The 13,740-nt window shown below is 38.5% G+C and overlaps 1 protein-coding gene across 2 annotated transcripts in view; it reads left to right on the top strand.

Moving 5' to 3' along the window:
• Positions 1-13,740, top strand: part of EPB41L4A (erythrocyte membrane protein band 4.1 like 4A) — a 126,540-nt gene that overhangs the window by 57,189 nt on the left and 55,611 nt on the right. For both annotated transcript variants that reach the window (XM_033086525.1, XM_033086523.1), the window contains exons 3-6: positions 2,127-2,178; positions 3,246-3,324; positions 6,993-7,090; positions 9,593-9,713. In XM_033086525.1, coding sequence (XP_032942416.1) covers positions 2,127-2,178; positions 3,246-3,324; positions 6,993-7,090; positions 9,593-9,713 — 350 coding nt within the window. The remainder of the gene's footprint in view (positions 1-2,126; positions 2,179-3,245; positions 3,325-6,992; positions 7,091-9,592; positions 9,714-13,740) is intronic.

Here is a 13,740-nt window from a genome sequence, read left to right on the forward strand (position 1 = left end):
CAAAAAATTAAGATTCTGGATCTGTGGTAAAGTTCTTGCAGGCTCTTAAAAGGCTAAATATGAAATACTGCATGGAGCTTGGATGGATGCTGCTTACATATCTGGCTTGTATGGGAGCCAGATTTGTTAAAGTACAAAGGACAAAAGAGCACATTTATTCTTGATGCTGTACTTTAAAACATTCTTTTAGATGTAATTTCTACCTCAAATTCAAAAGGGAGTTATTTTCTTTACTAACATTGTACCTTTTAAACCAGTCTCAGTAGATATAAAATTATTAAAGTAATACTATCTGTGTTTGTAAAGAACAATTAGTAAACTAGTCCCTTTAATAACTGGATAGTTGCGTTGGTTAGGACTATAGAAAAATGATTTTTTTTCCCCTCATTTCTTCTGTAAATGTTCAATACTTTTAGATTCACAGCATGGATCCCTTGCAGGTAGGTGAGGAAGTGCTGGGTGCTCCAGCTCTCTGCAGCAGTGGTGAGCTGTTTGCAAGCCGTGCAGGGGCACAGGTGGGAGAGCACTGGGGAGTATCACAGTGGCTGCCAGGAGATGAAAAGGGCAAAGGCAGCGTGTCGGAGCTGCTTTGGCATTCAACACTCTGGGGTTTGTTGTCAGCAGCTGCTGTGCAAGTGCATTGGATTAATGAGACGCTGTTTTTTTGTTCCATTTCTCTTGACACTTCAGCCTATCAGCCTGGTAGTGTAACTGTACCCGACACTGTTTATCCGTCTGTACAAGCATTTAACAAGAATCAAACACAAGTTACTGTGTAGGTGTGCCTAGGTGTGATCCGTGGTGTTGGGGTTCTTGGATCTCTAAATGTTCTTGTCTTTACTGTCTGACTTTGGCTTGAAGAATGCCTTTGCATTATCCATGAAATTCCATTCATCTTTGGCTTGCAAATAAAATGTTAGAAATCTCCCACTCCTCCCTCCACCTCTTGCATTCTTCAGGAAAATTTTGGCAGCCCTTGAAACAATAAATAGCTGTGCAGTGATTTTAAGCATGAGTTTGTGCCATGGCCACAGTGCTAAATACTCACTGGAGAAATGAAAAGGCAGATGAGATTCTTGTCTCTTCTCCACTGCACTGAAATGTTTAATCTCACCTGTGCTGATCCCAAGACCAGTGGCACTCACAGAAAAATATACAGTAATTTCACTAATACAAACCGCATCATTTTGACTAAAATTTTGCTCCCACACCGGAAATGCGGCTAATACTCAGGAGCAGCTAATATGTGAATAATTTTCTGACATTTCCATCCCCAGAAGTGGAAACCGAGGTACTGAGTCGAGCAAGTAAAAGTCGCCAGTAAAAGCCGGCATTTCGCGATTGTTACAAATTGTTACTCTGTTGTGCCACGGGTGAAACCTGGCTCCCTGCAGGCAGCACAGGGAGCGGGGAGAGAGGCAGGAGAGCTCTCTTCTTCCCTCCTCTCCCGCAGCCCAGGCTCTGTGCTCCCATCCCCGCGGCTCGTGGGGTAAGCGGGAGGCTCCTGTCCCTGCCCGCCGCAGCAGGAGCAGGCAGGGTCTGTCCCCGCCCACCACCGCAGCAGCAGGGAAGCTCCGTCCCTGCCCGCTGCCGCTGCTGCGGGAGCGGGGGGGCTCTGTACCTGCCTGCCACTGCGGGGCAGCACCGGACTGGGGTGACCGAGCCCAGTGGCAGCGCCAAGCTGGGCCACCTGGCCCCGTCAGCAGCCCTGACCTGGCCGAGCCTGCACAGCCTTAGTTGAGCCAGTAAACCCCGCCCTGCCACGGTTCTGTTACTATTTGGCAACTTTGTTGCACGCGGGTCCTCGCTGCGAACGACAGAGCGGCTTATATTCGGGTGCGGCTTGTGTAGGGACAAAGAACTAAATGTTTGCCAACACCCAGAGATGTGGCTTATACTCAGTGCGGCTTGTATTCATGAAATTACTGTATTTTCTCATGCCAGCTCATACTTATTTTTACTAGCACAAGCAGCAGCAGTCTCTCTTTCAGGGATGAGAATACAGTTCCTCCTGTCAGCTCAGTATGAGGGAAGGAGAAGAAAATGTTAATTTATATAAGTAACCAATTGTTCTGTGTTAATTTTCAAAGTTAAGTAACTAATTTCCATAATTATCTGTCTCGCAGTACTGGCTGGATCCTGCAAAAACCCTCGCTGAACATAAAGAATTGATAAACAGTATGTATTTAATTTGAGTTTAAAGGACAAATATGAAGCAACAATGTTCCATCTACACAGTTTGCACAATATCTCTATTCTAGTCACAACAGATTTATATTTCTTAACAAGTTTGTTATTACAGTTCTATGCTGTATCAAAATTTCACATGTTGATTGCACATGGTATTTTTAACAGTCATTATTGTCCAAAGACTTCTGTGTGCTTAAATTTTGTTTTAGGCTGATAAGTGGTGTTATTCATAATTAGTATAATTAATTTTATAGTAGCTGTGATGCCTCTGTCATGCTTAGCATACTATAACCAACTTAGATTCCCTTCTGCTTCTTAAAGTAAAATTGGTGCCTCCTCCTGATAATAGATTTTCTATTACTGTCAGTCTTCAGATATTGCAGACACTAGATCTGTTATATTTATTACAATTAAAGAATGGTATTTAGATGTCTTTTAAAAAAAAGATGTAGAAGTTTAGTATGCATGAAATAAATATAGCTGTAAGAACTTTGCTACTGAGTTACTTGAATAACAGGAGAGCAATGTTTTTATAAGGTGTATTAGAAGAACTTAGCCAAATATTTCTAAATCTAATTGGCACATAATTAAAGATGCTCCATATGATACTTGGAAGTGTGGAAGGGATTAGTATTCAGTATTATTAGTTATGACAGGGCATCACATTTAATGCACAATTACATTTTTTCAAAAAGCTTCACTGGAAAAAATATTTAAACATCAAAATCAAGAAGAAAAAAATTATCTTGGAGAAATAGTAATTTAGCAATGAAAGCTAAATTGAAATATTCAAAATAAGCAAAATTTCCAAACAGACAGATAAGATGTGACTAGTTAAATGATTAAAAAAAAATAATAAAAATCCTTTTTTCTCCTTATGTGTAATGAGTATAGATACATGGATTTACTGTGTTAATGCAGCATTTTTTCTGGAAATTTCAAGTTTCATAAAATGTTAAGATAAACTTCTTAGTAGCTGTTTTGTAATAATCAACAATTCCTACCAATTAACAATTCATGACAACTCACTTTTACACCAAATTTTTTTCCTGCAGCTGGACCACCATACACTCTGTATTTTGGCATTAAATTTTATGCAGAAGATCCGTGTAAACTTAAGGAAGAAATAACAAGGTACGGTATTTAATAAAAGTGTAGTTTGTTGATCTCAGGCTGGCAATACATTTCAGCCAGCTGCATATTGTTGTGGGGTGCCTGGGTTGTTTTTTTTTCCTCTTGAACATCTGAATGCTTTTGTTTGAACATTGGTATGTAGGAAGAAAATTGTGATTAACTTCACAGTGGTTGATAGCGACAACTGGTAGGAAGCCCAAGAATATTCTCTAGTGCATCAAAAATCAGAGGACCTTGATGTGCATTTTTGGCAATTTTTTTTTCTTATTTTCAGTAATGCATTTTTACAACTGCATTTATACTATGCTATAACCAAGTTTAGAGTTTGTTTGGATATCAGATATAAATTGTATTTTTTATTGGTCATAGCTTAAATTCCAGTATTGTTTTTCAAGGGATTTCTTTTGGTCTTATTAAAAATATGTGAAGGAAATTGAAGAGTTGCATGCCTCTGATTCTTTTACCTAAGCTTGTCCTCTGCAAGGTATGAGGATGCACACAGTAACACATGCACATGCTTGCACAGAAACACACACACATGGTTATCTGAACACTCTCACAGTTTTGGGGTTTTCTGTTTGTTCTATTTATTAAATGTCTTGGGCAATTAGTTTTAGGTTCAAAGGGAAATTTGAGAATTTGTGTAGGTAGGCAGACAACGGTGCGCTGGCTTGCAATAGTGCAAGCCAGCACACTAATTCCAAAATTTGCAATTTTGGAATTAGCGTAGAACACTTGCAAATTCCAAAATACTTTTGATGTCCTAATACTATGACACATAAAAACCATTCATTATGCATGCAAGGTTTTTAGTCTTCCTAAATCAAAGGTTCCAGCACAGGCAGAATATTTTTCGTATTCCAGAGTGAGAAAATTCTCTCATTTCCTTACTGGCACAACAGGAATGGAAGTCTCCAAAGTAACAAGACCCAGGCTAGACTGTACAAATAATAAATGCTGTGATTTGGCAGGTAAAAGAGCATAAGCTGGCAGCAATGGGATGCCCCAGTACTATGGAAATATAATGCCATTTTCTTTAACTTTCCCAGTTGAGCTTTAAATCCTGCTCACAGGGAGAGACAGGTGTCCTTGGGAAGGGGATCTTTGGCTACAGAAATTGTTGTGATTGTCTCCCAGGAGGCACGGTGGAGGCAGGGGACTAAATTTTCACAAATTCTTCCTTTGCCCTGTGATAAGGCCAACCAGTGATCTGCGCAGCTGATTAGGTGTGCAAATCACGTCAAGAAATGTTGCAGTGTCATTAGGAAGCCTCTGGTCATGACCTGACAGTGTCTGGTCATGCAGAGCTGGCACCTTTGGTGGTACAGAGGGACAGCCTAGGGAAGTGATATGATGGTATTGTCAGTCTCCTACGAAACAACTGTCTTCAACATCTATGAACACTTATTCCCATAGGCTCTCCAATCTTGGAAGGAGGGCGCTTTTTTTTGTTCAGGGAAGTAATAGTAGTAGTAATAATAATAATAATGATAATGATAATGATAATAATAATAATATTAATAATGCCACCATCTCCTTAGAATAATTTGTGTTGGAAGGGTCTCTGAAAGGGTCTTTCACTTAGGAGGCATTAGAGACCTTCTTCATAATAATAATAATAATAATAATAATAATAATAATAATAATAATAATAATAATTTTCTGCCTAATTGTGTAATTCCAGTGATGTGTTAACTGCTTTGTGCTAATTGATGTGTTTCTTTGGAGCACGTATGTATTACTTTAATGAACATGAGAGCAAACCCTGTTGTTATTAGATTCTGATTATCTGTGCCATTACATGATTACTCTGCAAATAATGAAAACCTGTCAAATTTGTAATTGCAGAATCTGCCTGGCTTGTCAGCAAAAGCTAACACTACAGTGTTTGCTGGATGTGTTTGCTAGAGAAAACTTGCAATTAGGCCCTCTAATGTATGCATGACAAACATGACAGCACAAAAGATGAGACTGCTTTAGCCATAGATAAAAGGCCTGGTTTTGTGGGCAGCTCAGCAGCTTCAGTGGAAATTGAGATTGTTCACCTTGCAGGAGTCACTTAAGCAATTAATGGTGCAGGACACAGGTGTATTTTGAGGGTTCCTGCGCTACTTTATTTTGATACTACAGAAATATAGGCACCTGCTCCAAGGATAATATATTTCTAGCATCTTCTCTTTCTAAGCTTTGCTATGTGGAGGTGGAGAAATGCTAACAGAAGTATGAGTGTGCATCAGAAATGCATTTCATGTCAGAAAGATGACATTGTGTACTCCACAGAGGATGCAAAACCATCTTGGTCATTATCATAGTTCTTACAGGGAAGATTTGCCTAGGTAAAGCTGCAAGCATAAACTACAAACAGGACTGAGGTATTGCTTAGAGTGAGGAAACACTGAGTGCTTTGTGTTACCCAGGATTTTTTTATGCAAATGCCCTGTTCCTCTGAGGTAGAGAACATTAACAATTTTTTAGAGGATGGACATTCCTACTATAACATCTGTCACAGCATAAATTCTGGGGGAAATCATTAATCAGAAAGACATGGGTATCTTTATTCAGAGGCTCATCTGATAAAGTCCAGAAAATTTGGTTGGACCTTAAGTTTTCTGGGTCATCATGTAACCTGCAGTTTGTAACCTTCCCTGAAATCGGTGTAGGTGCACTTTGAACTTACATTCCAAGGTACTTTCATAAATTACTTGTACTAACACTGAATAAATTATTTGCAGAGTAGCTGAATGGCTCTATGTAGATAAAATTGAACTAGTGAATAATGGAAAAGCTATGTGCTTGTATGGAAGACCTTTTTTTTTATGTACAAACTTACCTTCATTGTATTTTCACATTTTTGTAGGAAATCAGTGCAAGAAATTAACTTAGGATGATGTGAAACACTGCATAAATCTGTTGTAATAAAACCAGACAAAATCCAAATAGTTTTTAAAAGATTTTTTATAAATCATTATGGGAAGTTGCAAAACTGCAGGTCCTTTATATAATGGCTTGTTATCTTGTCTGTTCCATCTCTTTGTGCGTATTGATTCATTCTAAGTGGTCTCGGCTTTATCAAGTGTAGAAGCAGGTTGTGGCTTTGAAAATTACATTTTCACACATGCTATTGCTATTCCAAGTGGGAAAGTACCCTGTGCTATGACAAATTCAGTTAGTTGCTGATGGCACACCCATCCATCTTTTTCATGGGCTCCCGCCTGCTGCATTATAGTTGATACTCTGGTGTGTGGAGAGGAAATATTAGAGTAAGGAAGTGTCCAATACCCAGTCCTCCTTTACACTGATCCAGTGATGAGGTTAAACTTTTGCCCTTTGATAGGTTTCTTGTCCTATTTTTCTGATAACTATCCCTCTTCCCCACTTTCTGACTGGTCTGTGAAAGTTAAAAGAGGGAAATGACATTTTAGGGAGATAATTAATTGCATCAGCAATTTGCATAAACGGATTGGAAAAGTAGGGAGTGCTCCCTTTCCTGGGTTCTTTCAGTGGATTAATCTTTGTTACTGCAGGGTCAATAGAGGAGGTAATTTAGAGAGGAATACAGGCATTTACTGTCACATAGCTGTGGTACATGGCATGTGCACATAAATGGGATGATTTTGAAGTATTAATTAGACTTGAAATAACAACTTTGTTTCATCTCTGTGTTTTAGGTATCAGTTTTTCTTGCAGGTAAAGCAAGATGTTCTGCAGGGCCGTTTGCCTTGTCCAATCAACACTGCAGCACAGCTGGGAGCGTACATAATTCAGTGTAAGTTCTCCTGGCCCACTGAGAGCTTATTTCTTTCGGTCCTTGTTGTGATTAATCTTAAGTGATGGCTGAAGACATCATTAACACTTTATGCATTCATATCCAAGCAGAAGTAGCGTGACTGATTTCACTTCAAGAGCTGTAAATAAATGACTGTTCTGAATAGATTATGCAGGAGCAATATGGAAGTTAATGTAAAGAAGAAACTTCAAAGTCAGTCCAAAGACTCTGCTGAACATTCTTAGCTTTGCTGGGAAATATTTTACCAAGTACTCAAGGCTGTATGATTTTGGATTACATGTAAAGTATGACAAAATCTTCATCAGGAGATTTACAGATTTCAAAGGCTATTGGCAGCCTCAAATCACAAAATCTGGGAAATAAAATTACAAAATTTACATTATCAAAAATCTCAATACAATCTCAAAAATTACATTATGTCAATATGAATGCATGTTTACTTAACAGGAGAATATGATTTGACCTGAAGGGAAGAATTTTAATTTTCTTCAGTATTTATCTATATTCATCCATCAGTAGAGATCTTTTCAGAAGTGGATGTTATATCCTTCATGCTTAATACAACTAGCAATCATTTAGAAAGGAGTTGTGTGTCTACTGGAGCTGTTATTCTTTTTCCATTGCAGCTCAAGATCTATATTCAAACAAAATTGGTAACCAAAAATTGTGTGAAGAGCCACGCTAGGACCTCTATCTGTAATTTCTTCTGTGTTAAATTTGGATTTGTCCAAAGTGATATGTATCAAGAAAAGATTATTTGTATTATTTGTGTTACAGGTGTGACTCAACAACACTTAATATAACATAAAATAATAATTCTCCTTTTATATCCATTTTAGAATGACCAGGCAGAATAACCTGTGTGTGGTGGGAATGGGTATAATACAGGATTTCATGGTGGATTCATGAGAAGCTAAAATTTCAGGCAGTATCTGTTTGTGTACAAATAATTTTTTGCTTAGTTTTGCCATCTAAGAAATATGGCATGTCATCCTCTGAAAAATTGTTTGCAATGCACATTTCACTTTACTGGCAGACATGTCTTCCCTGAAGAAATACGGCAAGTGTGAAGCAGGAAAATATGCAATGATGGTAGCATCTTCATTTTATTGTGAGAAATCAATAAAAAGAGTAAATTCATGCCCTTTAGTAATTCTTTAAGGTGGTAAGAGCTGTTGTTTTGGTATAGTGTCTGTTCCTGTAATTATAATCTCAAATATTCTGTTGGAAAACAAGGAGAAAGTTTGTGGGAGAGAGAAGAGTTAAAACATGGCCAAGGTTACATACAGTGAGTTAAAGTTAGTACAGGCACTAGGAGGCATGCATTCCTATGGGCTGTATAAAGAACTTTATATTTTTATCAGTTGTTCCAAATATGTAAAAACACCTGAGAAATGTCTTGTCTCAGACACTGTACACATAATTTTTATGGAGGTTTTCCAGTGAGACTTTTCAACATCCCTACTGAGCAGATCACTGTCTTTTTCTAGTGACATAATTTCAACATTTTGTAAAGAAGCATCAGTAATTATATGACTATTTTCTTTCTTTGCCTCTTGAAGCTTCCTTTTTGGCTATGTTTTTGGCTTAGTGGGCATTGCATAGAAAACTCCTGTGAAGTCTTTCTCAGAGAAATCCAGTGAACAAATACCACCCAGGGTTATAAAAAATTGAAATACTAACTTTTGCAGAGTTTCTCAGATATATGGAATTATAGTCAAGATCAGTAGATCTGAGTTCTGGCCAGGATGCATATTTGTTTTGTACTTATGTTACAACATATGAACAGACATGACTAATGTGAACAAATTCAGAGTTGCTTCAAAGAAAATTTCACTGACTATTTATCATGTTCTTTTCTTCAAGAAAAGTCTTTTGAAAGCTGTTTTTATTTTTAAAGTGATTTTGATATCCTGGAAATACACTGATATTTTATGGAAAAAGGAAAGCTTGTGATTCTTCACAAGAAACAGTTCCCATTGAAGACCTTCCCTATAAGACTCTCAGGATATTTACCTCCATTTTTATTTCCAGCTTATGTCCAGCAATAACATGGATTGGTTCTGCCAGTAATATTGCATTTTATCATAAGAACATAGATATTACAAAACTAGACTTTTCTTCTACACTAGTTTTGCATAGGCTGCCAAATAATCAATGTCATTGAATTTAATGCTTTGCTAGCTTGGTCAAAATTTCATCTGGCTTGTAGAAGCAGTAGATTTCCTGTCAAGACTTCTAGTTTTTCTAGCTCTAACCTTCTATATATCTTTTAAAATGCATGAAGACAATTTTTTCTTGGTTTTATGTGTGCTGATGTGAATAGTCCTGTATTGATATCCTTTTTTCCTTATCTGACTGCTGATTAAATTTGCCATCATTTGCAAAGGGGTGGCTGGGCAGTAGTAGGTGGATTATGTAACACATTTTTTGGTTGAGGAAAAGCACAGGTGGCCTTTGTTTTGTCCTTGTTTCCTGTAGCTGAGCTGGGGGACTATGACCCGTACAAGCACACGGCAGGTTACGTCTCCGAGTACCGCTTTGTTCCCGACCAGAAGGAAGAGCTGGAGGATGCCATAGAGCGGATACACAAGACTCTGATGTAAGAATTCAGTACTGGTGTAAACTTGGCAGGGATGCTAGGTAGGTGGGGATGAAGAGCCTGTGGTGCAGAGTGAAGGTTTCTGGACTTGAGGGAAGGACTCAAGGAATCCAGTTATACCTCTCAGAAGCAGAAAAGATTTTGCATATTGAAGCTGTTCTTTTAGGAACTGAGTAGGACTGTAATTGGAAATGTGAGGTGTGTCAGGCCTAGCTATGGGTGTTTCAGAGCCAGCAGTTTTAATAAACCATATGCCAGAAATTCAACCATACATAGAGCCAAAATAAACATTTACTTGCTTATCTCCAAGTTCATATTCCTGGTAAGTGTAAAGAAGCTTGTTATAACAAATACAAGTTAGGTACCATTTATGAAGATGAGAGCAGAAAGGACACTTTCGTGAGGGTGCTTATCATACTGTTTGTCAAAGTAATGCAAAGAGAATTAGTTACCCATATTGTAGTAGATGTAATTTCTTGATTCTCTTGCTGTAAAGAAGCTTTGGTCTGGATAAAGGTTAAGTAATTTTTGCCTGTAGCATTGCATGTTAATGTTATATGTGTCTTTTTTAATGAGAATAGGTATTAACTCAGGGTCACAGCTGTTGTCTGAAAAGTTTTCCAGTAATTGGAGTCTGTGCCAGTTGCCACTTTGACCTGAGCTTTCTCTTCCAGAGAAAAAATTACTGTTGTCAGTAATTATTTCTGTGTGGTTGCATGACAGCCTTATACTAATTGATACATTTCAAAGAACTTACTACATGTAGTTCTATGAAGTGAAAAAGTATTGTTTTTTTTTTTTTTTCCATTCCAGAGAGAGGAAACTGAGTCACAGATAGTTAGTTTGGTTCACCATCACAGAAGTGGTTTGTGAGAAATGAGACTTGAAATGAATTGCTGTAAACTAAGCAGCCTTCATTTCTCTCTCTCAAGTTTCTGTAGTGTTTAGATTCAGAAGCCAGTGGCTGTGAAGTGATCACTGTCACAACACTCACTGACCTGGAGCTCTGGTGCTGTTCTGCTGCTTGGCTGCAGCTGGGTGTCAGGGATTTAGCAGCATCAGAACAGAGAGGAAAGGCAAGGTGTACTCACTGCTACTTCAGCACAACTCTTGCCATCAGCGCTGCCACCTTTGACTTCTGCTCATGTGGCCACATTGTCTTCAGCAAAGAAGTGTGAAGCTATAATGGCTGAGGGCACCCCAAATTGTCTCATCAACCAGAGACACTGTAAGGACAGGTTTGTGATATGGTTTGGAAGAACTGTTTTATTCTTTCTGGATCCCACCACAGAAGCACAGGGGCTTTTCTTCATTTTGGTGTGTTTTTTTTTGTTTTTGGTTTTTTTTTTTTTTGTTTTTGTTGTTTTTTTTTTTTTAATGTTTGGGGTTTATTTTGTTTTGTTATGTTTTTTTAGCACAGCAGTGGCACTGCATATACCTTCCTTCTCCTGGTTATATCAAGAAAAAGTGGTTTTGGTTGCATGTTTCCTTTCAGTGTTTTAATTCCTTTTTTTTACACAGCACAATAGCTATTTGGAGATTCAGTAAGGATGCAGGTTTTGAGAAAGTTTCTAAAGCAAGGAAGGTGAGGGAAGAAGGTGGAGAGGGTTTCTGACTTCACCCTGCATACTGTGCTTATTGTCCCATTTGTAAACCAGCATGACAGCTCCAAGGTCAGAGAGCAGTGTGAGGTGACCTGATGTTTTTGGGTGTGTCATGAGGATCAAGCAGTGACTTTGGGGCTCACACATGAGGAAGCAGACACTTGGTGCTGGAGGAGAGATAGGATCCCTCAGTGCAGGCAGGAGAGCTGGTGTTGTACTGCTGACAGTGCCCATTTTGGACTGGGAGATCTGTCACTCACTGGTGCTTGGCAAGTCAGCTGCTGCTGTGTTCTCATGCTGCCAGTGGGGCACAAGCAAAGCAAAAATGTCGCTGATATGCAGCTTTAAAAGTAGCTTTCAATATTGCTTAGTGCCTCAAGTGGCACTCAGGTGCTCTTTGTCCATCGGAAGGAGAGTGTGTGTCAGCTACCTGGCTGTCACTTTGCCAGCTCTGTCATTCCTACTGGCAAGGACTGCTTTAATTTTGAGATGTGTGATGCTGAGGAGAGTTTGTGTTTTCACACATGATAAAAATTAAACACCCTTTGTACTAGTGGGAGTTCTTTCAGTCCCTGTCACTTCTTCATCCCTTCAAGTTCTGGCTTCCCCATCTGCTTTTCGGAGGACTTCTACCTCTGGCTTCCATCTGCTTCCTTCAGAAACTCCAGCTTATATCTTTGCTTCCTTCAATATTTTTGCAAATTCAGTTTCAAAATCATGTATTACTGTGAAAGTATTTACAAAAACGCACTCAAACATTTATTTGACATTTGAGCCTTTTGGTCCTTTCAGAGGCAGGTGAGAATGGAAGAATAAGTGCATCAGCATTTTTCTAAGCCTGGTCTGTAAGAAAAGACTATCAACAGGGTTTAAATTGGTGCTGTATTCTAGCACTAATTCAGTAATGGGGTAATCCACTTTGCTCAGGACTGGTATTTAGCCTGTTTGGAACTCAGTGAGACAATACAGCCCCTGCGAACATTCTGCTTACATTTCTGAGAGCTACTTGCAAGACTTTAAATTAAAAATCAAGCTGCAGAGTAAATTTTTAGACCAAAAGGGTATAAAAGACATGGCAGATGTGACATGACAGATGTGCCAAATATCCAGTGTTCTGTGTCTTCTGAATACAGATAATGAGTGACACATCTACTGGGATTTGAAGAAAGAGATTTCTCTTACAAGCTTCAGGTCTGCTGCTTTTCCAGGTGTCCTTGGAGGGAAGAGTACCTGGAAAAGTGGCAGTACTGCTACATGGATGAGCTGAAGCAGTCCATCTCCCAGATACAAAGAAGTCATTTAAATGCCTTTGAATACCTTTAAATACCTATTGCATTGATGTTGGCACTGCTGTTTCATGTCTTTGACCTTTGAAGTTCTTTTTTTTTGTCAGCCATAACACAAAGCTGGGAAAACCTGGGTGGTAGCTTCCAGGCTAAAGAGAATGGTGACACAAGAAGCAAGAAAGTGCATATTGCAGGACTTTTTCAGATCTTTGGTGAAAATGTTAAAAGTAGAATGCTCTACTTCACACCTTGAATTTGAAAGGTAGCACATCAAAGTACCAAGTATTTCCCCAAGAAAACCAGCAGGATGAAGCAGGATATGCATCTTTTTGAGCTGATATTTTTACAAAATGTGCTGTACTTTTCCAGTAAATCCGGTTGCTTTCAGAGAATTACTGAAAAGAAGTGAAAATGAAATCATGGCTTCAACTATTTCAGGCTTACCAAAGAGAATCTTGTTCTTGTATCAGTGGAAGATATTAAGGGAAGAGCAAATTAAACTCTAAGGAAAAGTCTTTGAACTTATTTAGTTGTTTTGTTCTTTTTTGAAAATAAATCCATTGCCAGTAATGTCAAGTATGTTCCTACTAGCTGAGATTTTTCCTTCACCAGTTTTCCCAGTTTTTTCCTGGCAGTGATGCTTTTAACTGATGGATTGATATCTGTAGTAAGGAAGGCAGGCAGGATCTTTAAAATGGCTAATCTCACGAGTCAGACTCCAAATCTTGTTTTCAATGTAGCAGACGTGGGTCCTACTAGCTGGTGTGACTTACTGTAGGCAAGATTTTATGGAGAAAGTAGTAATTTATCTGAAGTTATGAACCTTGCTTTCAGGAGTTTCAACACTTCTATGGGGCAATAGTACCCCAGCCAGTCATACTATGCCTGCTTTATTAATAATAATGTAGTTATTGGGAAGAAAAAAAAAGTTATTTTGCATTGAAGCCTAAAAATGTAATGTGTGAAGTGTGTTTGTGACAGCAAGGAAAATGTAAGCCACTGCATTAGCAAACATTATATATATGACAACATATATATCTGTGATAGAAGACCACTAGAGAGGTAGTCTTAATTGGAATAAGAAGGTCAGTGCTGAAAAGACAATGACAGTCTAAAAAAACTGGTAAGAAGGGCTGC

Source organism: Catharus ustulatus (genome assembly GCF_009819885.2).
Source record: "Catharus ustulatus isolate bCatUst1 chromosome Z unlocalized genomic scaffold, bCatUst1.pri.v2 scaffold_29_arrow_ctg1, whole genome shotgun sequence".
NCBI lineage: Eukaryota > Metazoa > Chordata > Aves > Passeriformes > Turdidae > Catharus > Catharus ustulatus.